General features: G+C 40.4%; 3 protein-coding genes across 3 annotated transcripts in view; all 3 read left to right on the top strand.

Annotated features, from left to right (window-relative positions):
* ZNF699 (zinc finger protein 699) overlaps positions 1-22,564 on the top strand; it is a 415,566-nt gene that overhangs the window by 272,852 nt on the left and 120,150 nt on the right. The gene's annotated exons all lie outside the window — the stretch shown is intronic.
* On the top strand, positions 3,747-4,733 carry LOC123932407 (olfactory receptor 7E24-like). The gene has a single exon (XM_045990540.1). It carries the CDS (start codon positions 3,804-3,806, stop codon positions 4,731-4,733), a length of 930 nt encoding a protein of 309 aa, XP_045846496.1. The 5' UTR covers positions 3,747-3,803.
* Positions 13,795-14,781, top strand: LOC123932408 (olfactory receptor 7E24-like). The gene has a single exon (XM_045990541.1). The coding sequence runs from the start codon at positions 13,852-13,854 to the stop codon at positions 14,779-14,781; it is 930 nt and encodes a 309-aa protein (XP_045846497.1). The 5' UTR covers positions 13,795-13,851.

The raw sequence follows: 22,564 nt of genomic DNA, 5'->3' as shown, positions 1-22,564 counted from the left end.
ATCAAGTCACCAGATAAGTATGTAAAAACAAACAATTGTCTAACATAATAACATACATCACTGAACAGAAAAATTAAAAACTGAGCTGTATCTCAAAACAGCATAAAACATACATCTCCAATATATACATTCCAAACCCCAAGCCAGAATTATAGAAAGAAAACCAGAAAATTCTCCTTAGAGACATACATTTTAACTGAGAAAATAGAAATTCAATAAGATTTTTAAAAAAGATTTTATTTATTTATTTGACAAACAGAGATCACAAGTAGGCAGAGAGGCAGGCAGAGAGAGAGGAGGAAGCAGGCTCTCCACTGAGCAGAGAGCCAGATGTGGGGCTTGATCCCAGGACCGTGGGATCATGACCTGAGCCAAAGGCAGAGGCTTTAGCCCACTGAGCCACCCAGGCACCCTCAATAAGATTCTTGGTATAGAAGACCTAATTGTCTCTAAATTACTTGATTAAGTCAGTGGCTGAACATATATATAAGTCATATGTTGCTCTCTGTAGTTGAAAAAAAAATGCATCTGAATTTTATGATGAGATAAGTAACTTGGAAGTCAGAAATGAGGAATAGAAGTCAGCTTCTTTCTGAGAAGAGGAGGGTGTCTAGATACCACCCCCTATCCAGTACATACACTTTTCTCCATCAATTAATAAGAGCAAGTCCTTAGAGATTGGGAGAACATGGACCAATATGACTAATTATGTGCCAAGCGCTTTGAGCTCTCAACTGTAAACAATCAGCCTGTGCTTTCCAGCCTCTTAGTTGTCAGTCCCAGGTCAGTGGGCTCCATACATGTGTCTCCTCCTCCCAGAGCTGTCTGCTTGAGGACACGGATACCGGCATCTGTCTTCCTGCCAGTCCTGGAAACAAAGCCTCAGTCCTCATCCAGCTCCAGGCAGGGGAGAGGCAGCCAGCTCTGCAATCCTCCATCCTCCTCCAGCAGAGACACAATACAAGACCAGTGAGTAGGAAGTACAGTGGGAGGGACTGAATACAGGAGGGACAGGGAGAGCATTGTTCCCTCCTCAGCAGACCACTGGGACATTTGGGATAGCCAGACAGGAGGGGACCAAAATGCAAAGATTCAACGCAAAGCCTTATGAAGACCTAGTGTTGTTGGTTCTGGCAGGGACCCTAGCACTCTTATTCAGATTTCTATTTTTGTCTCTTGCTAGTTCGATTTCTCCTGGGCATCTTCCCATCAGAACAGGAAAGAGGTCCTTTTTAACTGTTCCCTCAGTCCTCCAAATGATCATGAAGGTGATGATGATGGTGATGATGGATATGATATCAGTAAACACAATGTTACAAACCTTTAGCTTGGGACTCCAACTGCCAGACACTGAGATGAAATTTCTACGTAGTTTGCAAACTTTTATCTGCATTACCACCCCGGAAAGACAGCAACATGTATTATCATCATTTCAGAGTTAAGTATAGGAGCATAATATTTTTTTTTCTTCCTGATTTTATTTATTCATTTTTGTATTCAACTCACCTTTTAAAAAAGTTTTCATTTAAATTCCAGTTAGGGGAAGGAAGGCAAAAATGAAGGAGAGTGGGAATCAGAAGGGTAGACAACCATGAGATGCTGTGGACTCCAGGAAACAACATGAGTGTTTTAAAGGGTAGGGTCATGGGGGAATGGGATATCCTGGCGATGGGTATGAAGGAAGGGATGTATCGAATGGAGCACTGGGTGTTATATGCAAACAATGAATCATGGAACACTGCATCAAATACTACTGATACACTCACTGCATGGTGACTAACATAATAAAAAAAATAAATTCCAGTTAGTTAACATACAGTGCACTATTAGTTTCAGTTGTACAATATGTTGATTCCACACTTCCATACATCACCCAGTGCTCATCAGGACAAGTCCCTCATTAATCCCTTCACCTATTTCACCCATCCCCCTACCCACTTTCCCTCTAGTAACCTTCAATTTGTTAGGAGTCTGTTTCTTGGTTTTCCTCTCTCTCTCTTTTTCCCCCCTCCTTGGCTAGTTTGTTTTGTTTCTTAAATTCCACATATGAGTGAAATCATATGGTAGTAGTTAGTCTTTTTCTAACTGACTTATTTTGCTTAGTATAATACTCTCTAGCTCCATTGCGAATCTCATTCCTTTGATGGCTGACTAGTATTCTATTGTATACATACAGCACATCTTCCTCACCCATTCATCAGTCGATGGACGCTTGGGCTGTTTCCCAACAACACTGTTGTTGGTAACGTTGCTATGAGCATCAGGGTGCATGTATCCCTTTGAATCAGTATTTTTTTTAGATTTTATTTATTTATTTGACAGAGAGAGGGGGAGACAGCAAGAGAGGGAACAGAAGCAGGGAGAGTGGGAGAGAGAGAAGCAGGCTTCCTACTGAGCGGGAAGCCTGAGGCAGGACTTGATCTCAGGACTCAGAGATCATGACCTGAGCAGAAGGCAGATGCCTAGTGATTGAGCCACTCTGGTGCCCCAATGATCAGTATTTTTTTTTTTTTGTCTTTTAAATACCCAGTGGTGCAGTTACTGGATCAAAGGGCAGTTCTATTTTTAACTTTCTGAGGAACCTCCATTCTGTTTTGCAGAGTGGCTGTACCAATTTGCATTCCCGCTAACAGAACACCAGTGTTCCTTTTACTCCACATCCTCACCAACTCTTGTTTCTTGTATTTTTTTCTAATAAAATGATTTTTATTGTATTTGTTTTATTATTACATTTGAGAAACAAACATGGTATTTGGATAAAAAAAAAAAAGCTCTAATAGTAGTTATATGTAAAAAGCTGATGCTTGAAACCGAAACAAAATAAGTATATTGACATTCCATGTTATTGTAACAAGGGATAATTTGTGAAGAAAATAACCTATAAATCCCACATAGTCATATGCTAACCATAGTAAATAAATGAAAAATATAGTACATCTGATGTTTTGGAGAAAATGATTTTGTGGGCTTCCTAGGTGGCTCAGTGGGTTAAAGCCTCTGCCTTCAGCTCAGGTCATGATTCCAGGGTCCTGGTATTGAGCCCCGCATCGGGCTCTCTGCTCAGCAGGGAGCCTGCTTGTCCCCTGCCCTCTCTCTGCCTGCCTCTCTGCCTACTTGTGATCTATGTCTGTCAGATAAATAAATAAAAATCTTTTTAAAAAAGGGAATATTGTAATAAGAAATTAAGAGATAATAAAGTTCATCTTTAATACTATGCCGCTTTTGAAGTGCTTGAAATAGATGGATATACTTCACAGACACTTAAAACACATTGTTGTGGTAAGTGAGAACTCAGGAAACAATATATGTATTATTATAGTATTAAGTAAGTTTTTAAGATAACTGTCTATGGATGCATAAATCAGTACTAATATTATGGAAACATTGAAAGGAAAATGTATCTACCACATTCATGACAGTGTTTGTGTTTGGGAAGCTGTAATGCCGGAGAATGGGATCATGCAGGGAAAGCAAGAAAACTCAATTTTTACTGGCAACAAATATGAGTTCTGAAGCCATGTGTAACGAAGTATTTCTATGTTGTATATTTGTATGTTTCTCTAACATTCTTTGGCTCAATGTCTTCATAGTGGGTGTATATAGAAACAGGTAAATAGCTCAGACAGCAGTAAGGAAAGAGTTCTAGGAAGAGTTTACAATAGAGAAATTTTGCTGAAGGTCATGGGATATACGCTGGACAAGTGCGGATTGCTTGAATCAAAATAGGCACATTTAGCTGGGTGTCTCTACACTTGTTTTGCTTATTCAATAGTCTCTTCTCTTTTGAGAGGTGTCCTACCTGCATGAAACCACAGAATCTAACAGCTGTCTCAGAGTTCCTTCTCCTGGGCCTTTCAGATGATCCAGAACTGGAACCCATTCTTTCTGGGCTGTTTCTGTCCATGTACCTGGTCACCTTGCTTGGGAACCTGCTCATCATCCTGGCCGTCAGCTCTGACTCCCACCTCCACACACCCATGTACTTCTTCCTCTCCACCCTGTCCTTGGCTGATATTGGTTTCAGCACCACCACAATCCCCAAGATGCTGGTGAACATTCAAACACACAGCAAGTCTATCACCTATGCAGGCTGCCTAACTCAGGTGTCCTTTTTTTTCCTGTTTGCGTGTTTGGACGATCTGCTCCTGGCTGTAATGGCCTACGACCGTTTTGTGGCCATTTGTCACCCCCTGAACTATTCAGTCATCATGAACCCATGCCTCTGTGGCTTGTTGGTCCTGATGTCATTTTTCGGCAGCCTTTTAAACTCTCAGATTCATTGTTTGATGGTATCCCAACTCATCTTCTGCACAAATGTGGAAATTCATCATTTCTTCTGTGATGCACCTCAACTCTTCCATCTTGCCTGCTCTGATACCTCCATCCACACCATACTAATGTATTTTATTGCTGCCATCTTTGGTGGTGTTCCACTCTCAGGGATTCTTTGTTCTTATACACAAATCGTTTCCTCCATTCTGAGAGTCCCATCCACAGGTGGGAAGTACAAAGCCTTTTCTACCTGTAGCTCCCACCTTTTGGTTGTTTGCTTGTTTTATGGAACAGCCTTTGGAGTGTACCTCAGTTCATCCATCTCCTCCTCCCTCAGGAAGGGTGCAGTGGCCTCAGTGATGTACACTGTGGTCCCCCCCATGCTGAACCCCTTCATCTACAGCCTGAGGAATGCGGACGTCAAGAGGGCTTTGCAGAGGCTCCTCAACAGAACAGTCTAGTCTTCAACTTTTTTTTTTTTTTTTTTTTTTTGGTCTGTGAATTGTAAATGATTGCAAAACCAAACATGGAGTTGGCAAGCTGCCTCTTTGGTCATATAATTTTGGTAGCTCATGGTTCCTCTTCCTCCTGATTTGTCATATCTGAATATTGCTTATCTTGGCACATCTTTGATGGAATTAAGGGAATATTCTGGGGCTCTATGTATGGCAAAATCACTGCACAATTGAATCTTACTAAGCCTGTAGAATCTTCTGTATTTGTAACCTATGACACAGGCATCCTGTAGAAATTCAAACTGTCTTTGAAAATATATTCTCTGGAGTACTCCTCAGTCATCGAAAAAATGAAATCTTGTCACTTGCAAATATATGGGTGGAACTAGAGGGTGTTATGGTAAATGAAATATGACTTATTTCATATTCAGGAAAAGACAACTACCATATGATCTCACTGATATGTGGAAATTAAGAAACAAAACACAGGATCATAGAAGGGGGAAAAAAATTAAACCAGATGAAATCAGAGAGGGAGACAAACTATAAGAGACTCTTAATGATAAGAAACAAACTGAGGGTTGGAGCGCCTGGGTGGCTCAGTGGGTTAAAGCCTCTGCCTTCGGTTCAGGTCATGATCCCATTGTCCTGGGATCAATCCCCAGGTTGGGTGCTCTGCTCAGCAGGGAGCCTGCTTCCTCCACTGTCTCAACATGTCTGCTTCTCTGCCTACTTTTGATCTCTGTCTTTCAAATAAATAAAATCTTAAAAAAAAAAAAGAAACAAAATGAGGGTTGCTGGAGGGGAGGGATTAGGGTATAGGGTAACTGGTAGATGGACATTCAGGAGGGCACATGATGTAGTGAGCTCTGAGAATTATACCAGGCTGATAACTCAAGGACCTCTATCCCTAAATCAATTAAACATTATATATTAATTAATTGAATTTAAATAAAAAATAAAATATATTCTCACCCATTCTCACTGTCATGTGTATTTCCCATAAAACTTTGGCTTTGATCAAATCTATTGATGCATGTGGTATGATAAAATGTATGTCACTGGTTCTCAGTCTTGGCTTCATGTTTAAAACATCTGATACACTTTAAAAATCCTCATGTGTGAGTCCCAAAGCCACCAATTAAGAGTTAATTGGACTGGAGAGTAAAAAGAACTTGATCGGTTTTTTAAGAGCATCCCAGGCCAGTCTACTGTGCAGCCAAGGTGGAGGACTCTTGAATTTCATCAGACTTTTCATCCAAAAATAACTTGCATGTGTTTGTTCTTCATGGTCAAACCCGACCATCTCAAAGTGATCGGAGATCAGAAAGGAGGAGATATGAAAGAGTTTTCTATAGCAATAGCCAATGTGGTTTTTCCCCTCATATTCTTGGTAATATTTTTTACCTATCTTTACCCGCCACACCCTATAACTGGTTCACTGGGCTGGATAATTAAGCTATTGCTTTCTGCCCCAAACTTTCCCTTCTATACTTTAAGTTATGATGCTGTGGTAGGGGCTGGGAATCTTTAAGCCACTGCTTTGATTTTCCATCTGGCTTCTCTTAAATTCTTCTAATAATAGTAATAAAGGTCACATGCACTAATGCCCAATCTTTTCCCCATGCCTCTTTGCCCGTGGTGTTGTAACTGTATCTTGCAGTTATGGCTCTGGTACCGTATTTTTTCTTTTGTGCCTTTCACAAAAGAATTTAATCATATCTATACTACAATTACTTTCATTAAAATAACAAGTGTGGTTTCTCTTTTCTTGATTGAACTCTGACTGACAAATTATAATATAGGGAAGAAATCTACATTGTGAGTGAGATGCATTGGGGCAATTGCCCAGTGAGATCAGGATAAAAAGGTGATTGTAATGATATCTCTTGGTCAAGGGTACACAGTTGAGGTTTCAAGTAGTAGTGATATTTCCCGTGGCTGTGTGGTTCTAATTGTGCCTGAAGATTAATTCACCTAAGTCATTATGGATAAATTTAACTCTTATCTTCATTTTCATTACTCAAGGATAGGGAAGGACCATGTCCTCAGCTAAGGAGAGAACTTTCCTTTCACTAGGATTCCACTTTGTCACCATGCTTTCTTCTCTTCTGTCATGATCAATCATCTTTGGGTCCTTCCGTCTGCTGCTACACATCCAGGAACCCTTGTACATAACAGTCTTTCCTTTATAAATGCTACATATAATTTCTGAGGTAGCAATCTGTGCTTTTGGAAATGCTATCAATTGGTTTAATTTGCTCTGTCTTTATGCTAAGCAAATAGACTGCCAACCTCACTGACAATGAACTTAGTATTGGATGGGCTCTTCCTGCTACCAAGTGACTTCAGTTTAATATGATTTTCCTCCTGTTCAAGAATTCTAAAACGTCTCAACACTCACACCTCCTTCTCTAATCCTCTATACTCCTGTCATTTGGTCATTTGGGCTTTCTAAAAATTTCCTCTGTCATTGATGCACATACATAAGCCCAATTTCTTACAAACCCAATTTACTTGGGTAAATACTGAAGTTTTCTTCGCATCAATTAATGAGAAATCAAACTCTGAGTTTGTCTTCCACTCAAGCCTTGAGATGATCCACATTTTGAATGTAGAGATCTCTGAGAACCCCTGAAGTTTTTAAGCAAGCAATCAAGTCACCAGATAGGTATGTAAAAATAACACAATTTCTACACACTCAATTTAATTGGGTAAATATTGAAGTTTTATTCACATCAGTTAATGAGAAATCAAACTCTGAATTTGTCTTCCAGCCAAGCCTTGAGATCATCCACATTTTGAATGTAGAGATCTCTGAGAACCCCCAAAGTATTTAACCAAGCAATGAAGTCACCAGATAAGTATGTAAAAATAAACAATTGTCTAATATAATAACATACATCACTGAACAGAAAAATTAAAACTTGAGCTGTCTGTCAAAACAGGAAAAAACATACTTTTCCAATGTATAAATTCCAAACCCCAAACCAGAACTATAGAAAGAAAAACAGAAAGTTCTTCTTAGAGACATATCTTTTAACTGAGAAAATAGAAATTCAATAAGATTTTTTAAAAAATATTTTATTTATTTGACAAACAGAAATCACAAGTAGGCAGAGAGGCAGGCATAGAGAGCGAGAGGAGGAAGCAGGTTCCCCACTGAGCAGAGAGCTAGATGTGGGGCTTGATCCCAGGACCCTGGGATCATGATCTGATCCAAAGGCAGAGGCTTAGCCCACTGAGCCACCCAGGCACCCTCAATAAGATTCTTGGTATAGAAGATCTAATTCTCTCTTAATTACTTGATTAAGTCAGTGGCTGCACAGATATATAAGGCATATGTTACTCTCTGTAGTTGAAAAAAAATGCATCTGAATTTTACGATGAGGTAAATAACTTGGAAGTCAGAAATGAGGAATAGAAGTCAGCTTCTTCCTGAGAAGAAGAGGAAGGGGTCTAGATACCACCTCTCCCAGTACATTCATTTTTCTAAATCAATTAATAATAGCAAGTCTTTAGAGATTGGGACAACATGGACCAATCTGGCTAATTATGTGTGAAGCGCTTTGAGCCCTCAACTGTAAACAATCAGCCTGTGCTTTCCAGTCTTTTAGTTGTCATTCCCAGGTCAGTGGGCTCCATACATGTGTCTCTTCCTCCCAGAGCCGTCTGCTTGAGTACACGGATACCAGCATCTGTCTTCCTGCCAGTCCTGGAAACAAAGCCTCAGTCTTCACCCAGCTCCAGGCAGGGGAGAGGCAGCCAGCTCTGCAATCCTCCATCCTCCTCCAGCAGAGACACAGTACAGACCAGTGAGTAGGAAGTACAGTAGGAGTGACTGAATGCAGGAGGGACAGGGAGAGCATTGTTCCCTCCTCAACAGACCACTGGGACAGTTGGGATAGCCAGACAGGAGGGGACCAAAATGCAAAGTTTCAGCACAAAGCCTTATGAAGACCTAGTGTTGTTGGTTCTGGCAGGGACCCTAGCACTCTTATTTAGATTTCTATTTTTGTCTCTTGCTAGTTCGATTTCTCCTGGGCATCTTCCCATCAGAACAGGAAAGAGGTCCTTTTTAACTATTCCCTCAGTCCTCCAAATGATCAAGAAGGTGATAATGATGGTGAGGATGGAAATGATGTCAGTAAACACAATGTTGTAAACCATTATCTTGGGACTCCATGTGCCAGACACTGAGATGAAATTTCTACGTAGTTTGCAAACTTTTATCTGCATTACCACCCCAGAAAGACCGCAACATGTATTATCATCATTTCAGAGTTAAGGATAGGAGCATATTTTTTTTCACTTCCTGATTTTATTTATTTATTTTTGTGTTCAACTCACCTTTTAAAAAAGTTTTTATTTAAATTCCAGTTAGAAGAAGGGAGGGAAATATGAAGGGGGGTGGGAATCAGAGGGGAGAGGAAACATGAGAGACTGTGGACTCCAGGAAACAACCAGAGCGTTTTAGAAGGGAGGCAGTAGGGAGATGGGATAGCCTGGGTGTGGGTATTAAGGAGGGCATGTATTGCACGGAGCACTGGGTGTTATATGTTAATGAATCATGAAACATTTTATCAAAAACTAGTGATATAGTGCATGGTGACTAACATAATAAAAAAATAAATTGCATTAAATTAACATACAGTGTACTATTAGTTTCAGTTGTACAATATGTTGAGTGAACACTTCAGACATCATCCCGTACTCATCAGGACAAGTCCCTCCTTAATCCCTTCACTTATTTCACCCATCCCCCCAACCACCTCCCCTCTGGTAACCATCAGTTTTTTAGGAGTCTGTTTCTTGGCTTTCCTCTCTCTCTCTCTTTCTCCCCCTCCTTTGCTAGTTTGTTTTGTTCCTTAAATTCTACATATGAGTGAAATCATATGGTAGTAGTTAGTCTTTTTCTGAATGAGTTGTTTTGCTTAGTATAATACTCTCTAGCTCCATTGCAAATCTCATTCTTTTGATGGCTGACTAGTATTCTATTGTATACATACACCACATCTTCCTTTCCCATTCATCAGTCGATAGACACTTGGGCTGTTTCCCAACACTGTTGTTGATAATGCTGCTATGAACATCAGGGTGCATGTATCCCTTTGAAACAGTGGTTTTCTTTTTAAAAGATTTTATTTATTTATTTGACAGAGAGAGAGACAGTAAGAGAGGGAACACAAGCAGGGGCAGTGGGAGACAGGGAAGCATGCTTCCTGCTGAGCAGGAAGCCTGAGGCAGGACTTGATCTCGGGACTCAGAGAACATGACCCGAGCACAAGGCAGACACCTAATGATTGAGCCACTCAGGTGCCCCATAGATAAGTATTATTTTGTGTTTTAAATACCCAGTAGTGTAGTTACTGGAACATAGGGTAGTTCTATTTCGAACTTTCTGAGGTACCTCCATACTGTTTTCCAGAGTGGCTGTACCAGTTTGCATTCTCCCCAACAGAACTCAAGAGTTCCTTTTTCTCCACATCCTCACCAACTCTTGTTTCTTTTTTTTTTTTTTTTTAAAGATTTTATTTATTTATTTGACAGAGAGAGATCACAAGTAGACAGAGAGGCAGGCAGAGAGAGAGAGAGGGAAGCAGGCCCCCTGTTGAGCAGAGAGCCCGACGTGGGACTCGATCCCAGGACCCTGAGATCATGACCTGAGCGGAAGGCAGCGGCTTAACCCACTGAGCCACCCAGGCGCCCCCCAACTCTTGTTTCTTGTATTGTTGATTTTAGCCATTCTGACAGGTGTGAAGTAATACCATATTGTAGTTTGGACTTGCATATCCCTTACTATGAGCAATGTTGGTCGTCTGTATGTCTTGTTTGGAAAATTGTCTATTCATGTCTTCTGTTCATGTTTTAATTGGACTATTTGTTTTTGGGCTGTTGAGTTTCATACGTATCCATATACTTTGGATACATAGTATCCATATACTTTGGATACTAACCCTTTATCAGATATGGCATTTGCAAATATCATCTCCCATTCCATAGTTGCCTTTTAGTGTTGTTGATTGCTTCCTTTGCTATGCAGAAGCTTTTTAAGTTTTCCAGATCCTTGGGTAGACAGGGGATGAATTCAGGTTTGAATGCAGACAGTGAGACTGTTCACAGGCTACCCAGACAGTATTCTCTCCTGCCTATCCAATTCTCACCTCTCTTTCCAGTTACTCCAGGCAAAGACCTCTGCTCACTATGCTCTTCTGATTTGGCTGTTCATGCTAGAAGACACCAGAGAGCAGTTAGTGTCACCTGCTGCATAAATTGTAGAAAGGATGGCTCAGATGAAGGTAGAAATCATAGAGTCAGCTCATGACAATTCAGGGCAGCTCTCTTTCTTGCCTCAGCTCTCAGATTTTGCTTCATATTCCACTTCCTACCCCATTCCTATAATTTAGGCCCTCTTGATCTCTAAGGGAGATATGGGATCAGGATGTTAGATTCCATTCTTAGTCAGGAGATAAAAAACTGTCCCAAGATTGTCTTAGCATTTTTGGAAAAGACCTCTGGACTTCTGCTTAAACTCTCTGAAGTGCAGGGAAACAGAACAAACAAGTCAGTTCATGCCCCTCAGAGACCCACCACTTAATTTTGAATCTTACCTGCTCTACTTTCATCCGTATGACACTGGGCGAGTTCTTAATGTCTTTGAGTCAGTTTATACAACTGCACTGAGCAAGAATTAAGATGAGCACTGAACATGTGACTAAATATGTTACATGCATATAGTAAGGATAAGGTACATTTTAGGTATTGTTGTGGTATTTTAGGTATTGTTGTGGTTGTTATTGTCATTATCAAGGCTAAGCACCATCTATCCAACTAAAATATCCTGTGATCAGAAGGTTCAGTTTTCCCTAGATCCTGAGAGAACTTTTTTTTTTTTGTCCTTATGCAGTTAGATGCTGAGTGTTTGGAGGGAAGCAACTGAATCACAGTCATTTCTGATTTCCCAGAGCTTATATTTGCTTGGCAGAGTGTAGGCTCCAAGAGCACAAATGATCTCTGTTAAATATTGAATGGACCCTTCTTTGGTTCTCAGAAATGGGGCTTAGACAATGTGGGTTCTATGCATTGGGTGCTTTGCCTCCTTCTAATGATGTTTCATAGATCTAGATGAAAAATAAAACAGTGCTTGTCTGTATCTACACCACAGATTTTCTAAGAGACCTATCATTTTCCACTTAATAGAATCTACATTTAACATTACTGGAGATTTCCATAAAGATGAAAATTAAAAGAGAGAAAAAGAGAAAGGGAGGCAAATCTTATTGCATGAACTGAGACACATTTTAGGATTTCTTTCTTTCTTTCTCTTTTTTTAGTGAGGGAGAGGGGGTGGGGGCCAGACTTGATCCCTCAAACCTGAGATCATAGCCTGTGCAAAAATCAACAGTTGGACAGAACCAATGGAGTCACCCAGGCACCCCAATTTCCATGCATTCTTGAGTGTATTTCCTGGGACATTTTAGGCTTCTACCTGATATATAATAGAGTAAAAGTCATTAAACCTTTCTTAGGATTGGGCTTCACCAATAAACCCACCATTCCAGTAACAATGCAATTCTGATTTATAAACCATGACTGAATATTTATTGGGTGCAAACTTCTTTAAGATGCCACATGTATCTTGATATGGATGATGTTCTCTTCATTTCTAGATGGAGGATAACAGCACAGAGAGGTTGGGATGTTGACATATATTCCATGTTCAGTCTGATTCCCATCCCAGGGCTCTGTGCACTCCACCAGTGTAGAATGGTTGCTTTCTTTTCAAACATGCTTTAGTTCCAGGTGAGCAAACAGAAACAGGATCAACAATTCCTTGTCTTGGGATCCTGTGAGTTCATCTGTGAATTAGGGATTTGGGATATGTGGTTTACCAGTGCCTTTACTACATGAAAATTATAGATCATAAGATTTTCTGTGAATAGGAATGCATTTTGCAGCCTATTTTGGAAATCTGTGATATAAAAATATTATTCCATATCCAAGATAGGTACTTTCCTGTGTATTTATCATGGAAAGACCACTTGAACACAGACTTCGGGGACCTTTCTGATTCTATACCTTGATAATAAAGTCATGATGTTGATTTTGTCTCTACTTTCTATTAGGAAAACAAATGCAGATAATTAATAGTAAAATTTTACATATATTGATTTTTCACAATGTTATCATCTTTTATGCCTATATATTATACAAATTCTCATTTGTGTAATATGGTGGTGGGCACAAGAATTTTATTAGGAATACTGTAATAAGGGACACCAGGGTGGCTCAGTCAGTTAAGTGTCCAACTCTTGATTTTGGCTCAGGTCATGATCTCAGAGTCCTGAGATGGAGCCCCACATTGGGCTCTGTGCTCATAGTGAAACCAGCTTAAAGTTCTCTCTCTACCTTTACCTCCTCCTGCTTGTACTCTCTTTCTCTGTGTGTCTCTCAGAATAAATAAATATTTTTTTTAAAAAGTGAATATTGTAATAGAAATTAAGATTTAATAAAATTTATCTTTCAGGTAATACTATGCCATTTTGAAGTGATTGAAATAGATGGATACACTTCACAGACACTTAAAACATATTATTGTGGTAATTAATATCTCGAGCAACAAAATGTTTCTTATTATAGTATTAAGTAAGTTTTTAAGATAACTGTTTATGAATGCACAAATCAGTACTAATATTATGGAAACATTGAAAGGAAAATGTATCTACCATGTTCATGACAATTTTGTGTCTGGGCAGCTGAAATGCAGGGGAACAGGATCATGCAGCAAAAGCAAGAAAACTCAATTTTTACTGGCAACAAATATGAGTTCTGAAGCCAAGTATAACTGGGTATTTCTATGTTTGTATATTTGTATGTTTCTCTAACATTCTTTGGCTCAATGTCTTCATAGTGGGTATATATGGAAACAGGTAAATAGCTCAGACAGCAGTAAGGAAAGAGTTCTAAGAAGAGTTTACAACTGAGAAATGTTGCTGAAGGTAATGGGATGTATGCTGGGCAAGTTCGAATTGCTTGAACCAAAATAGGCACATTTAGCTGGGTGTCTCTACACTTGTTTTGTTTATTCAATACTCTCTTCTCTTTTGAGAGGTGTCCCACCTGCATGGAACCACAGAATCTAACATCTGTCTCAGAGTTCCTTCTCCTGGGCCTCTCAGATGATCCAGAACTGGAACCCATAATTTTTGGGCTTTTTCTGTCCATGTACCTGGTCACCTTGCTTGGGAACCTGCTCCTCATCCTGGCTGTCAGCTCTGACACCCACCTCCACACGCCCATGTACTTCTTCCTCTCCAGCCTGTCCTTGGCTGACATTGGTTTCAGCACCACCACAATCCCCAAGATGCTGGTGAACATTCAAACACACAGCAAGTCTATCACCTATGCAGGCTGCCTAACTCAGGTGTCCTTTTTTTTCCTGTTTGCGTGTTTGGACGATCTGCTCCTGGCTGTAATGGCCTACGACCGTTTTGTGGCCATTTGTCACCCGCTGAACTATTCAGTCATCATGAACCCATGCCTCTGTGGCTTGTTGGTCCTGATGTCATTTTTCGGCAGTCTTTTGGATTCTCAGATTCATTGTTTGATGGTGTCCCAACTTACCTTTTGCACAAATGTGGAAATTCATCATTTCTTCTGTGATGCACCTCAACTCTTCCACCTTGCCTGCTCTGATACCTCCATCCACACCATACTAATGTATTTTATTGCTGCCATCTTTGGTGGTGTTCCACTCTCAGGGATTCTTTGTTCTTATACACAAATCGTTTCTTCCATTCTGAGAGTCCCATCCATAGGTGGGAAGTACAAAGCCTTTTCTACTTGTAGCTCCCACCTTTTGGTTGTTTGCTTGTTTTATGGAACAGCCTTTGGAGTGTACCTCAGTTCATCCATCTCCTCCTCCCTCAGGAAGGGTGCAGTGGCCTCGGTGATGTACACTGTGGTCCCCCCCATGCTGAACCCCTTCATCGACAGCCTGAGGAATGCGGATGTCAAGAGGGCTTTGCAGAGGCTCCTCAACAGAACAGTCTAGTCTTCAACTTTTTTTTTTTTTTTTTGGTCTGTGAATTGTAAATGATTGCAGAACCAAACATGGAGTTGGCAAGCTGCCTCTTTGGTCATATAATTTTGGTAGCTCATGGTTCCTCTTCCTCCTGATTTGTCATATCTGAATATTGCTTATCTTGGCACATCTTTGATGGAATTAAGGGAATATTCTGGGGCTCTATGTATGGCAAAATCACTGCACGATTGAATCTTACTAAGCCTGTGGAATCTTCTGTATTTGTAACCTATGACACAGGCATCCTGTAGAAATTCAAACTGTCTTTGAAAATATATTCTCTGGAGTACTCCTCAGCCATCGAAAAAATGAAATCTTGTCACTTGCAAATATATGGGTGGAACCAGAGGGTGTTTTGGTAAATGAAATAAGTCAGTCAGAGAAAGACAATTATCATATGATCTCTACATATGATATGTGGGAATTAAGAAACAAAACACAGGATCACAGAAGAGGGGAAAAACCATACCAGATGAAATCAGAGAGGGAGACAAACCATAAGAGACTCTTAATGATATGAAACAAACTGAGGGTTGGGATGCCTGGGTGGCTCAGTGGGTTAAAGACTCTGCCTTCAGCTCAGGTCATGATCCCAGGGTCCTGGGATCAAGTCCAGTGTCAGGTGCTCTGCTCAGCAGAGAGCCTGCTTCCTCCTCTCTCTTCACATGTCTGTTTCTCTGCCTACTTTTGACCTCTGTCTTTCAAATAAATAAAATCTTAAAAAAAAAAGAAACAAACTGAGGGTTGCTAGAGGGGAGGGATTAGGGTATAGGGTAACTGGTTGATGGACAATCAGGAGGACATACGATGTAATGAGCTTGAGATTTATATCAGGCTGATAACTCAAGGACCTCTATACTGAAATCAATTAAACATTATATGTTAATTAATTGAATTTAAATAAAAAATAAAATATATTCTCACCCAGTCTCACTGTCACATCTATTTCCCATAATACTTTAGCTTTGATCAAATATCTTGATGCAGGGGAGATAAGATGGCAGGGAAGTAGGAGGAGGCTCCGTTTCAACCTGTACCCTAAAGTGAGCTGATTACCTACCAAAGAACGCCAATCACGCATGAAATCAGCCTGAGATCAGTATTTTACACGTCTGGATCTCTACAGGGGCAGAAGATGCCAGTGGGCAGGTAACGTGGAGTGGGAACATCGGACTGATATCAGAAGATAAACAAAAGGGGGAGGGACCCACCAGAGGAGACCGATTGGAAAGTAATACCCCAATACGAGAGTGCCCTGCATCTGGGGACAAGCATTAGCTTGGAGTCTGCTTGAAAGCACTCAAAAAGAGCAAAGGATCATGGGGGAAATTGTGGGATTTGGGGTGGTTAAGGGCAGGGGCTTAAGTCCCCTGACCCAGGACAGCCTCCCCTGGCACTGAGCCAGAGAGAGTGTGGCAGAGAAAGCAGGTCTTGGTCCCTGAACTGCCAGCATGCCTGAGAATCTGTGAGGTCTGGCTCCCATGAGGGGCTGGGAGCCTCACCAGATGGCAGAACACTGGGCCACGCTATCAGAGCCTGAGACACATGAGCCCCAACCCTCCCCTGAGAAAGGTTCCCACTAGCACTAGCATGGCGCTCTTAGACCCACGCCATTCTATCAGAGCCTGTGACGCACGTGCCCCACACATTTCCCTGGGAGAGGTGGGCACAGGTGCCAGCCCGGTGCTCTGGAAGCTGGAAAGACCAGGCACTCCCAGGCCAGGCCAGCGGGAAAATCTCAGTGTGGGATCACTGCTTAGAACCTCTATGGCAGTCTGGAGCTGGCCAGACAGCCACCGCTGCCATGGTTTTGGGTACAAGCAGGAGTTCCTGTGTCCCCAGGGACCTCAACTTGGAACCTGCTCTGCCAGTGACAAAGGGGAATTTTTATGCTCTGCAGCACCCACAGGGGAGCAGACTGAGGCTTCTCTCTGAGAGGGAGGTTGGAGTGCAGTTTGCTTTCCTCTAAACCTCCAAAATCCATCAAAAGCTGTCAAGGTGAGAGAAAACAAATGAACAAATGTAAAAAACTCCAGAGAACAAAAGCCTGAAAAAAATGGTTTCTCAGAGCCCACCACCTTGGGTGGGGCAGGAGGACTTAACTCAGGGAACATCATTGACTGAAAACCCACGTGGCAGGCCCCTTCCCCAGAAAACCAATGAGGAAAGATAAAAAAAAAAAAAAAAAGAGACAACAAGAGAACAACCACCACTACTTCGTAGATACACTTTTATTTTTAACTCCTTCCCACTATTCTGATTCATTTTTTTTGTTTCTGATTCATTTTTTATATAGATCATTTTTTAACTTATTTACCATCACAGTGAGATGTCCAGTACATCAAATTCCATAATAACCTTCTAACCTGAACGTTTTGATACGTACTTACGTGTTTTTTCTTTTGCTATTCTATTTTTAAAATTTTTTCTTAAATTTTAGTTTAGTTTAGTCTAGTTTATTCTTTTTTAATTTTTATTTTCTAATATTCATATAGAGTTAAACTTCAAGGTAGTCCCCTTTCCCCAATCAATGCTACCCCATAGGTAAACCAATTTTTTTTCATTTTTTTATTTGTTTATTTTCAGCGTAACAGTGTTCATTGTTTTTACACCACACCCAGTGCTCCATGCAGTATGTGCCCTCCCTATGACCCACCACCTGGTTCCTCAACCTCCCATCCCCCCACCCTTCAAAACCCTCAGGTTGTTTTTCAGAGTCCATAGTCTCTCATGGTTCATCTCCCCTTCCAGTTTCCCTCAACTCCCTCTCCTCTCCATCTCCCCATGTCCTCTGATTCCTTTAACAAAGATATCCAGATACATCCAGGGAGAATCAAAATAAACGTCCTCACCCACACTGAGAATTTGTAACCACTCTCCCATCTTTTCCTTCTGCCAGTGTTCCTGTGTATTTCTGTTTGTCCTGACAGTATATAAATCTTATACTCTTATACTTGGGGTTTTTAGGACGAGGTTCTTCTTCCTTTTTTTTTTTTTTTTTTTGCTTTTACATATATATATATTTTTTTTCTCTTGTCATATACTTTTATCTGTCTTTTTGTTTGTCTGTTTTTGTTTATATACTTCATAAATCTTACCTTGGGGACCATTTGGGCTGAGCCTTCTCTTTTATCTTCCCTTTTTTTTTCCTGTCTCTTTCTCTCTCTCTCTCTTTTTTTTTCTTCTCTCATTTGGGCGGGGAATCCTGATTGCTCAGAAGCGTTCCAGGGTGCACCTTGACTGCACCACAGTCGATATAGTCAGCTGCAAACATTTAGTCATCTCTCACCAAAATGATTAGGAGGAGGAATGCCCAACAGAACAATACAGAGGATGGGCCTTTTACAACAGAGCTAATGGCTATTGACATAGACAATATGACGGAAAGGGAAGTCAGGCTAACAATTATCCAGGCAATAGCTAGGTTGGAGAAAGCCATGGATGACCAAATGGAATTGATTAGGGCAGAACTGAAAGCCACCAGGGATGATGTTCACAATGTTAGGGCAGAACTGAAAGCCACCAGGAATGATGTTCAAAATGCTCTCAATGAATTCCAATCCAATCTAAATTCTCTAAAAGCTACAGTAACTGAGACAGAGGATACAATTGGTGATCTGGAGGACAAACAGATCGAGAGAAAGGGTCAGGAGGAAGCCTGGAACAAACAGCTCAGAAGCCATGAAAACAGAATCAGGGAAATAAATGATGCCATGAAACGTTCCAACATCAGAATTATTGGAATCCCTGAAGGGGAGGAAAAAAAGAAGTCTAGAAGATATGGTGGAACAAGTTGTCTATGAAGACTTTCCCAATCTCACGAATGGAAACAACATTCAAGTACTAGAGGCAGAACGGTTTCCCCCCAAGATTTTAGATTCTTGAAAGTCCTCATGACACCTGATAGCTGGAATGAAGAATTACAATTCTAGACAGACCCTCTTGAAAGAAGCTAAGACAAAGAAGCTCCTTACATACAGAGGAAAGCCTATTAGAATAACCTCAGACCTGTCCACAGAGACCTGGAAAGCCAGGAAGGGCTGGCAAAATATATTCAGAGTACTAAATGAGAAGAACTTGCAGCCAAGAATACTCTATCCAGCAAGACTGACATTCAAAATGGATGGAGAGATAAAGAGTTTCCAAGACTGGCAAGACTTAAAAGACTATGCAACCACCAAGCTGACACTGCAGGAAATATTAAGGGGGGTCCTATAAAAGAGAAAAAAATCCTAAGAATATCATTGAACAGAAATATAGAGACAATCTACAGACAGAAAGACTTCAAAGGTAACATGATGTCAATCAAAACGTATCTATCAATAATCATTCTCAATGTGAATGGCCTAAATACGCCCATAAATGACACAGAGTTGCAGATTGGATAAAACGACAGGACCCATCCATATGTTGTCTACAAGAGACCCATTTTGAAACTAAGGATACACCCAGACTGAAAGTGAAGGGATGGAGAAGCATCTTTCATGCCAATGGGCCTCAAAAGAAGGCTGGGGTAGTGATTCTCATATCAGATAAATTAGATTTTAAACTAAAGACTGTAGTCAGAGATACAGAAGGACACTACATAATTCTTAAAGGGACTATCCACCAAGATGATCTAACAATTGTAAATATCTATGCCCCCAATATGGGAGCACCCAATTACATAGGAAAACTATTAATCAAGATAAAGGGTCATATTGATATGAATACATTAATAGTAGGAGATCTTAACACACCTCTCTCAATAATAGACAGATCAACAAGGCAGAAAATCAATAAAGAAATAAGAGCGTTGAATGACACATTGGACCAGATGGACCACATAGACATATACAGAACACCCCACCCTAAAACAACAGAATACTCATTCTTCTCAAGTGCACATGGGACCTTCTCCAGAATAGACCACATACTCGGTCACAAAGCAGGACTTAACTGATACCAAAAGACTGACATTATTCCCTGCATATTCCAGATCACAGTGCTTTGAAACTGGAGCACAATCACAAGGAAAAGTTCAGGAGGAACTCAAACACCTGGAAGCTAAAGAGCTCCTTGCTTAAGAATGCTTGAATCAACCAGGAGATCAAAGAAGAACTTAAACAATTCATGGAAACCAAGGAGAATGAAGACAACTCTGTCCAAAACCTATGGGATACAGCAAAGGTGGTTCTAAGGGGGAAATACATAGCCATCCAAGCCTCCCTCAAAAACATTGAAAAATCCAGACTACACCAGCTGCCTCTACACCTGAAAGAACTGGAGACTCAACAACAAGTCAAACCAACTCCACACGCAAGAAGGGAAATAATCAAGATTAGAGCAGAGATCAATGAGGTAGAAACAAAAGATACATAGAATGTATCAATGAAACTAGAAGCTGGTTATTTGAAAGAATCAATAAGATCGAAAAACCATTGGCCACACTAATCCAAAAGAAAAGAGAGAAAGCCCAAATCAATAAAATTAGGAATGAAAAGGGAGAGATCACAACTAACACCAAGGAAATAGAAACAATCATCAGAAATTATTACCAACAGTTACATGCCAATAAGCTAAGCAACCCAGATGAAATGGCTATATTCCTGGAAAACTATAAACTCCCAAAATTAAACCAGGAAGAAATTGAGAACCTGAATAGACCAATATCTAGTAATGAGATTGAAGCAGTGATCAAAAACCTCTCCAAAAACAAGAGCCCAGGACCTGACAGATTCCCTGGGAAATTCTACCAAACTTTCAAAGAAGAAATAACACCAATTCTCCTGAAGCTGTTTCAAAATACTGAAGCAGAAGGAAAACTTTCAGACTCTTTATGAAGCCAGCATTACCCTGATCCTCAAACCAGGCAAAGACCCTACCAAAAAGGAGAATTTCAGACCAATATCACTGATGAATATGGATGCTAAGATTCTCAATGAGATCCTAGCAAACAGGATCCAGCAGCACATTTAAAAGATTATCCACCAAGACCAGGGGGGAATCATCCCTGGGTTACAATGTTGGTTCAACATCCGCAAATCAATCAATGTGATAGAACAAATCAATAAGAGAAAAGAGAAGAACCACATGGTTCTCTCAATTGATGCAGAAAAAGCATTTGACAAAATCCAGCATCTGTTCCTGATGAAAACGCTTCAAAGTATAGGTATAGAGGGAACATTCCTGAACTTCATAAAATCTATCTATGAAAGACCCACAGCAAATATCATCCTCAATGGGAAAAAGCTGAAAGCCTTCCCATTGAGGTCAGGATCACGACAAGGATGCCCACTCTCACCACTCTTGTTCAACATAGTATTACAAGTCCTAGCAACGGCAATCAGACAACAAAGAGCAATAAAAGGTATCCAAATTGGCATGAAGAAGTCAAACTCTCTCTCTTCACAGATGACATGATTCTTTATATGGAAAACCCCAAAGACTCCACCCCCAAACTTCTAGAACTCATAAAGCAATTCAGTAATGTGGCAGGATACAAAGTCAATGTACAGAAATCAATGGCTTTCTTATACACTAACAATGAAAACACAGAAAGGGAAATTAAAGAATCGATTCCATTTACTATAGCACCAAGAACCCTAAGATACCTGGGAATAAACCTAACCAAAGAGGTAAAGGACCTGTACTCGAGGAACTACAGAACACTCATGAAAGAAATTGAAGAAGACACAAAAAGATGGAAGACCATTCCATGCTTTTGGATCGGAAAAATAAACATTGTTAAAATGTCTATACTGCCTAGAGCAATCTATACTTTTAATGCCATTCTGATCAAAATTCCACTGGTATTTTTCAAAGAGTTGAAGCAAATAATCCTAAAATTTGTATGGAATCAGAAGAGACCCCCAAATTGCTAAGAAAATGTTGAAAAACAAAAACAAAACTGGTGGCATCACGTTACCCGATTTCAAGCTTTACTACAAAGCTGTGATCACCAAGACAGCGTGGTACTAGCATAACAACAGACACATAGACCAGTGGAACAGAGTGGAGAGCCCAGATATGGACCCTCAACTCTATGGTCAAATAATCTTTGACAAAACAGGAAAAAATATTCAATGGAAAAAAGACAGTCTCTTCAATAAATGGTGCTGGGAAAACTGGACAGCTATATGTGGAAGAATGAAACTCGACCATTCTCTTACACCATACCCAAAGATAAACTCGAAATGGATAAAAGACCTCAACGTGAGACAGGAATCCATCAGAATCCTAGAGGAGAACATAGGCAGTAACCTCTTTGATATCAGCCACAGCAACTTCTTTCAAGATATGTCTCCAAAGGCCAAGGAAACAAAAGCAAAAATGAACTTTTGGGACTTCATCAAGATCAAAAGCTTCTGCACAGCAAAGGAAACAATCAACAAAACAAAGAGGCAACCCACGGAATGGGAGAAGATATTTGCAATTGACGGTACAGACAAAAGGTTGATATCCAAGATCTATAAAGAACTCCTCAAACTCAACACACACAAAACAGATAATCATTTCAAAAAATGGATAAATATATGAACAGACACTTCTCCAACGAAGACATACAAATGGCTATCAGACACATGAAAAATTGCTCATCATCACTAGCCATCAGGGAGATTCAAATTAAAACCACATTGAGATATCACCTTACACCAGTTAGCATGGCCAAAATTAGCAAGACAGGAAACAACGTGTGTTGGAGAGGATGTGGAGAAAGGGGAACCCTCTTACACTGTTGGTGGGAATGCAAGTTGGTGCAGCCACTTTGGAG

This window comes from Meles meles, chromosome 20, assembly GCF_922984935.1.
Source record: "Meles meles chromosome 20, mMelMel3.1 paternal haplotype, whole genome shotgun sequence".
Classification (NCBI taxonomy): Eukaryota; Metazoa; Chordata; class Mammalia; order Carnivora; family Mustelidae; genus Meles; species Meles meles.
This window is presented reverse-complemented; position numbering and strand designations above follow the sequence as displayed.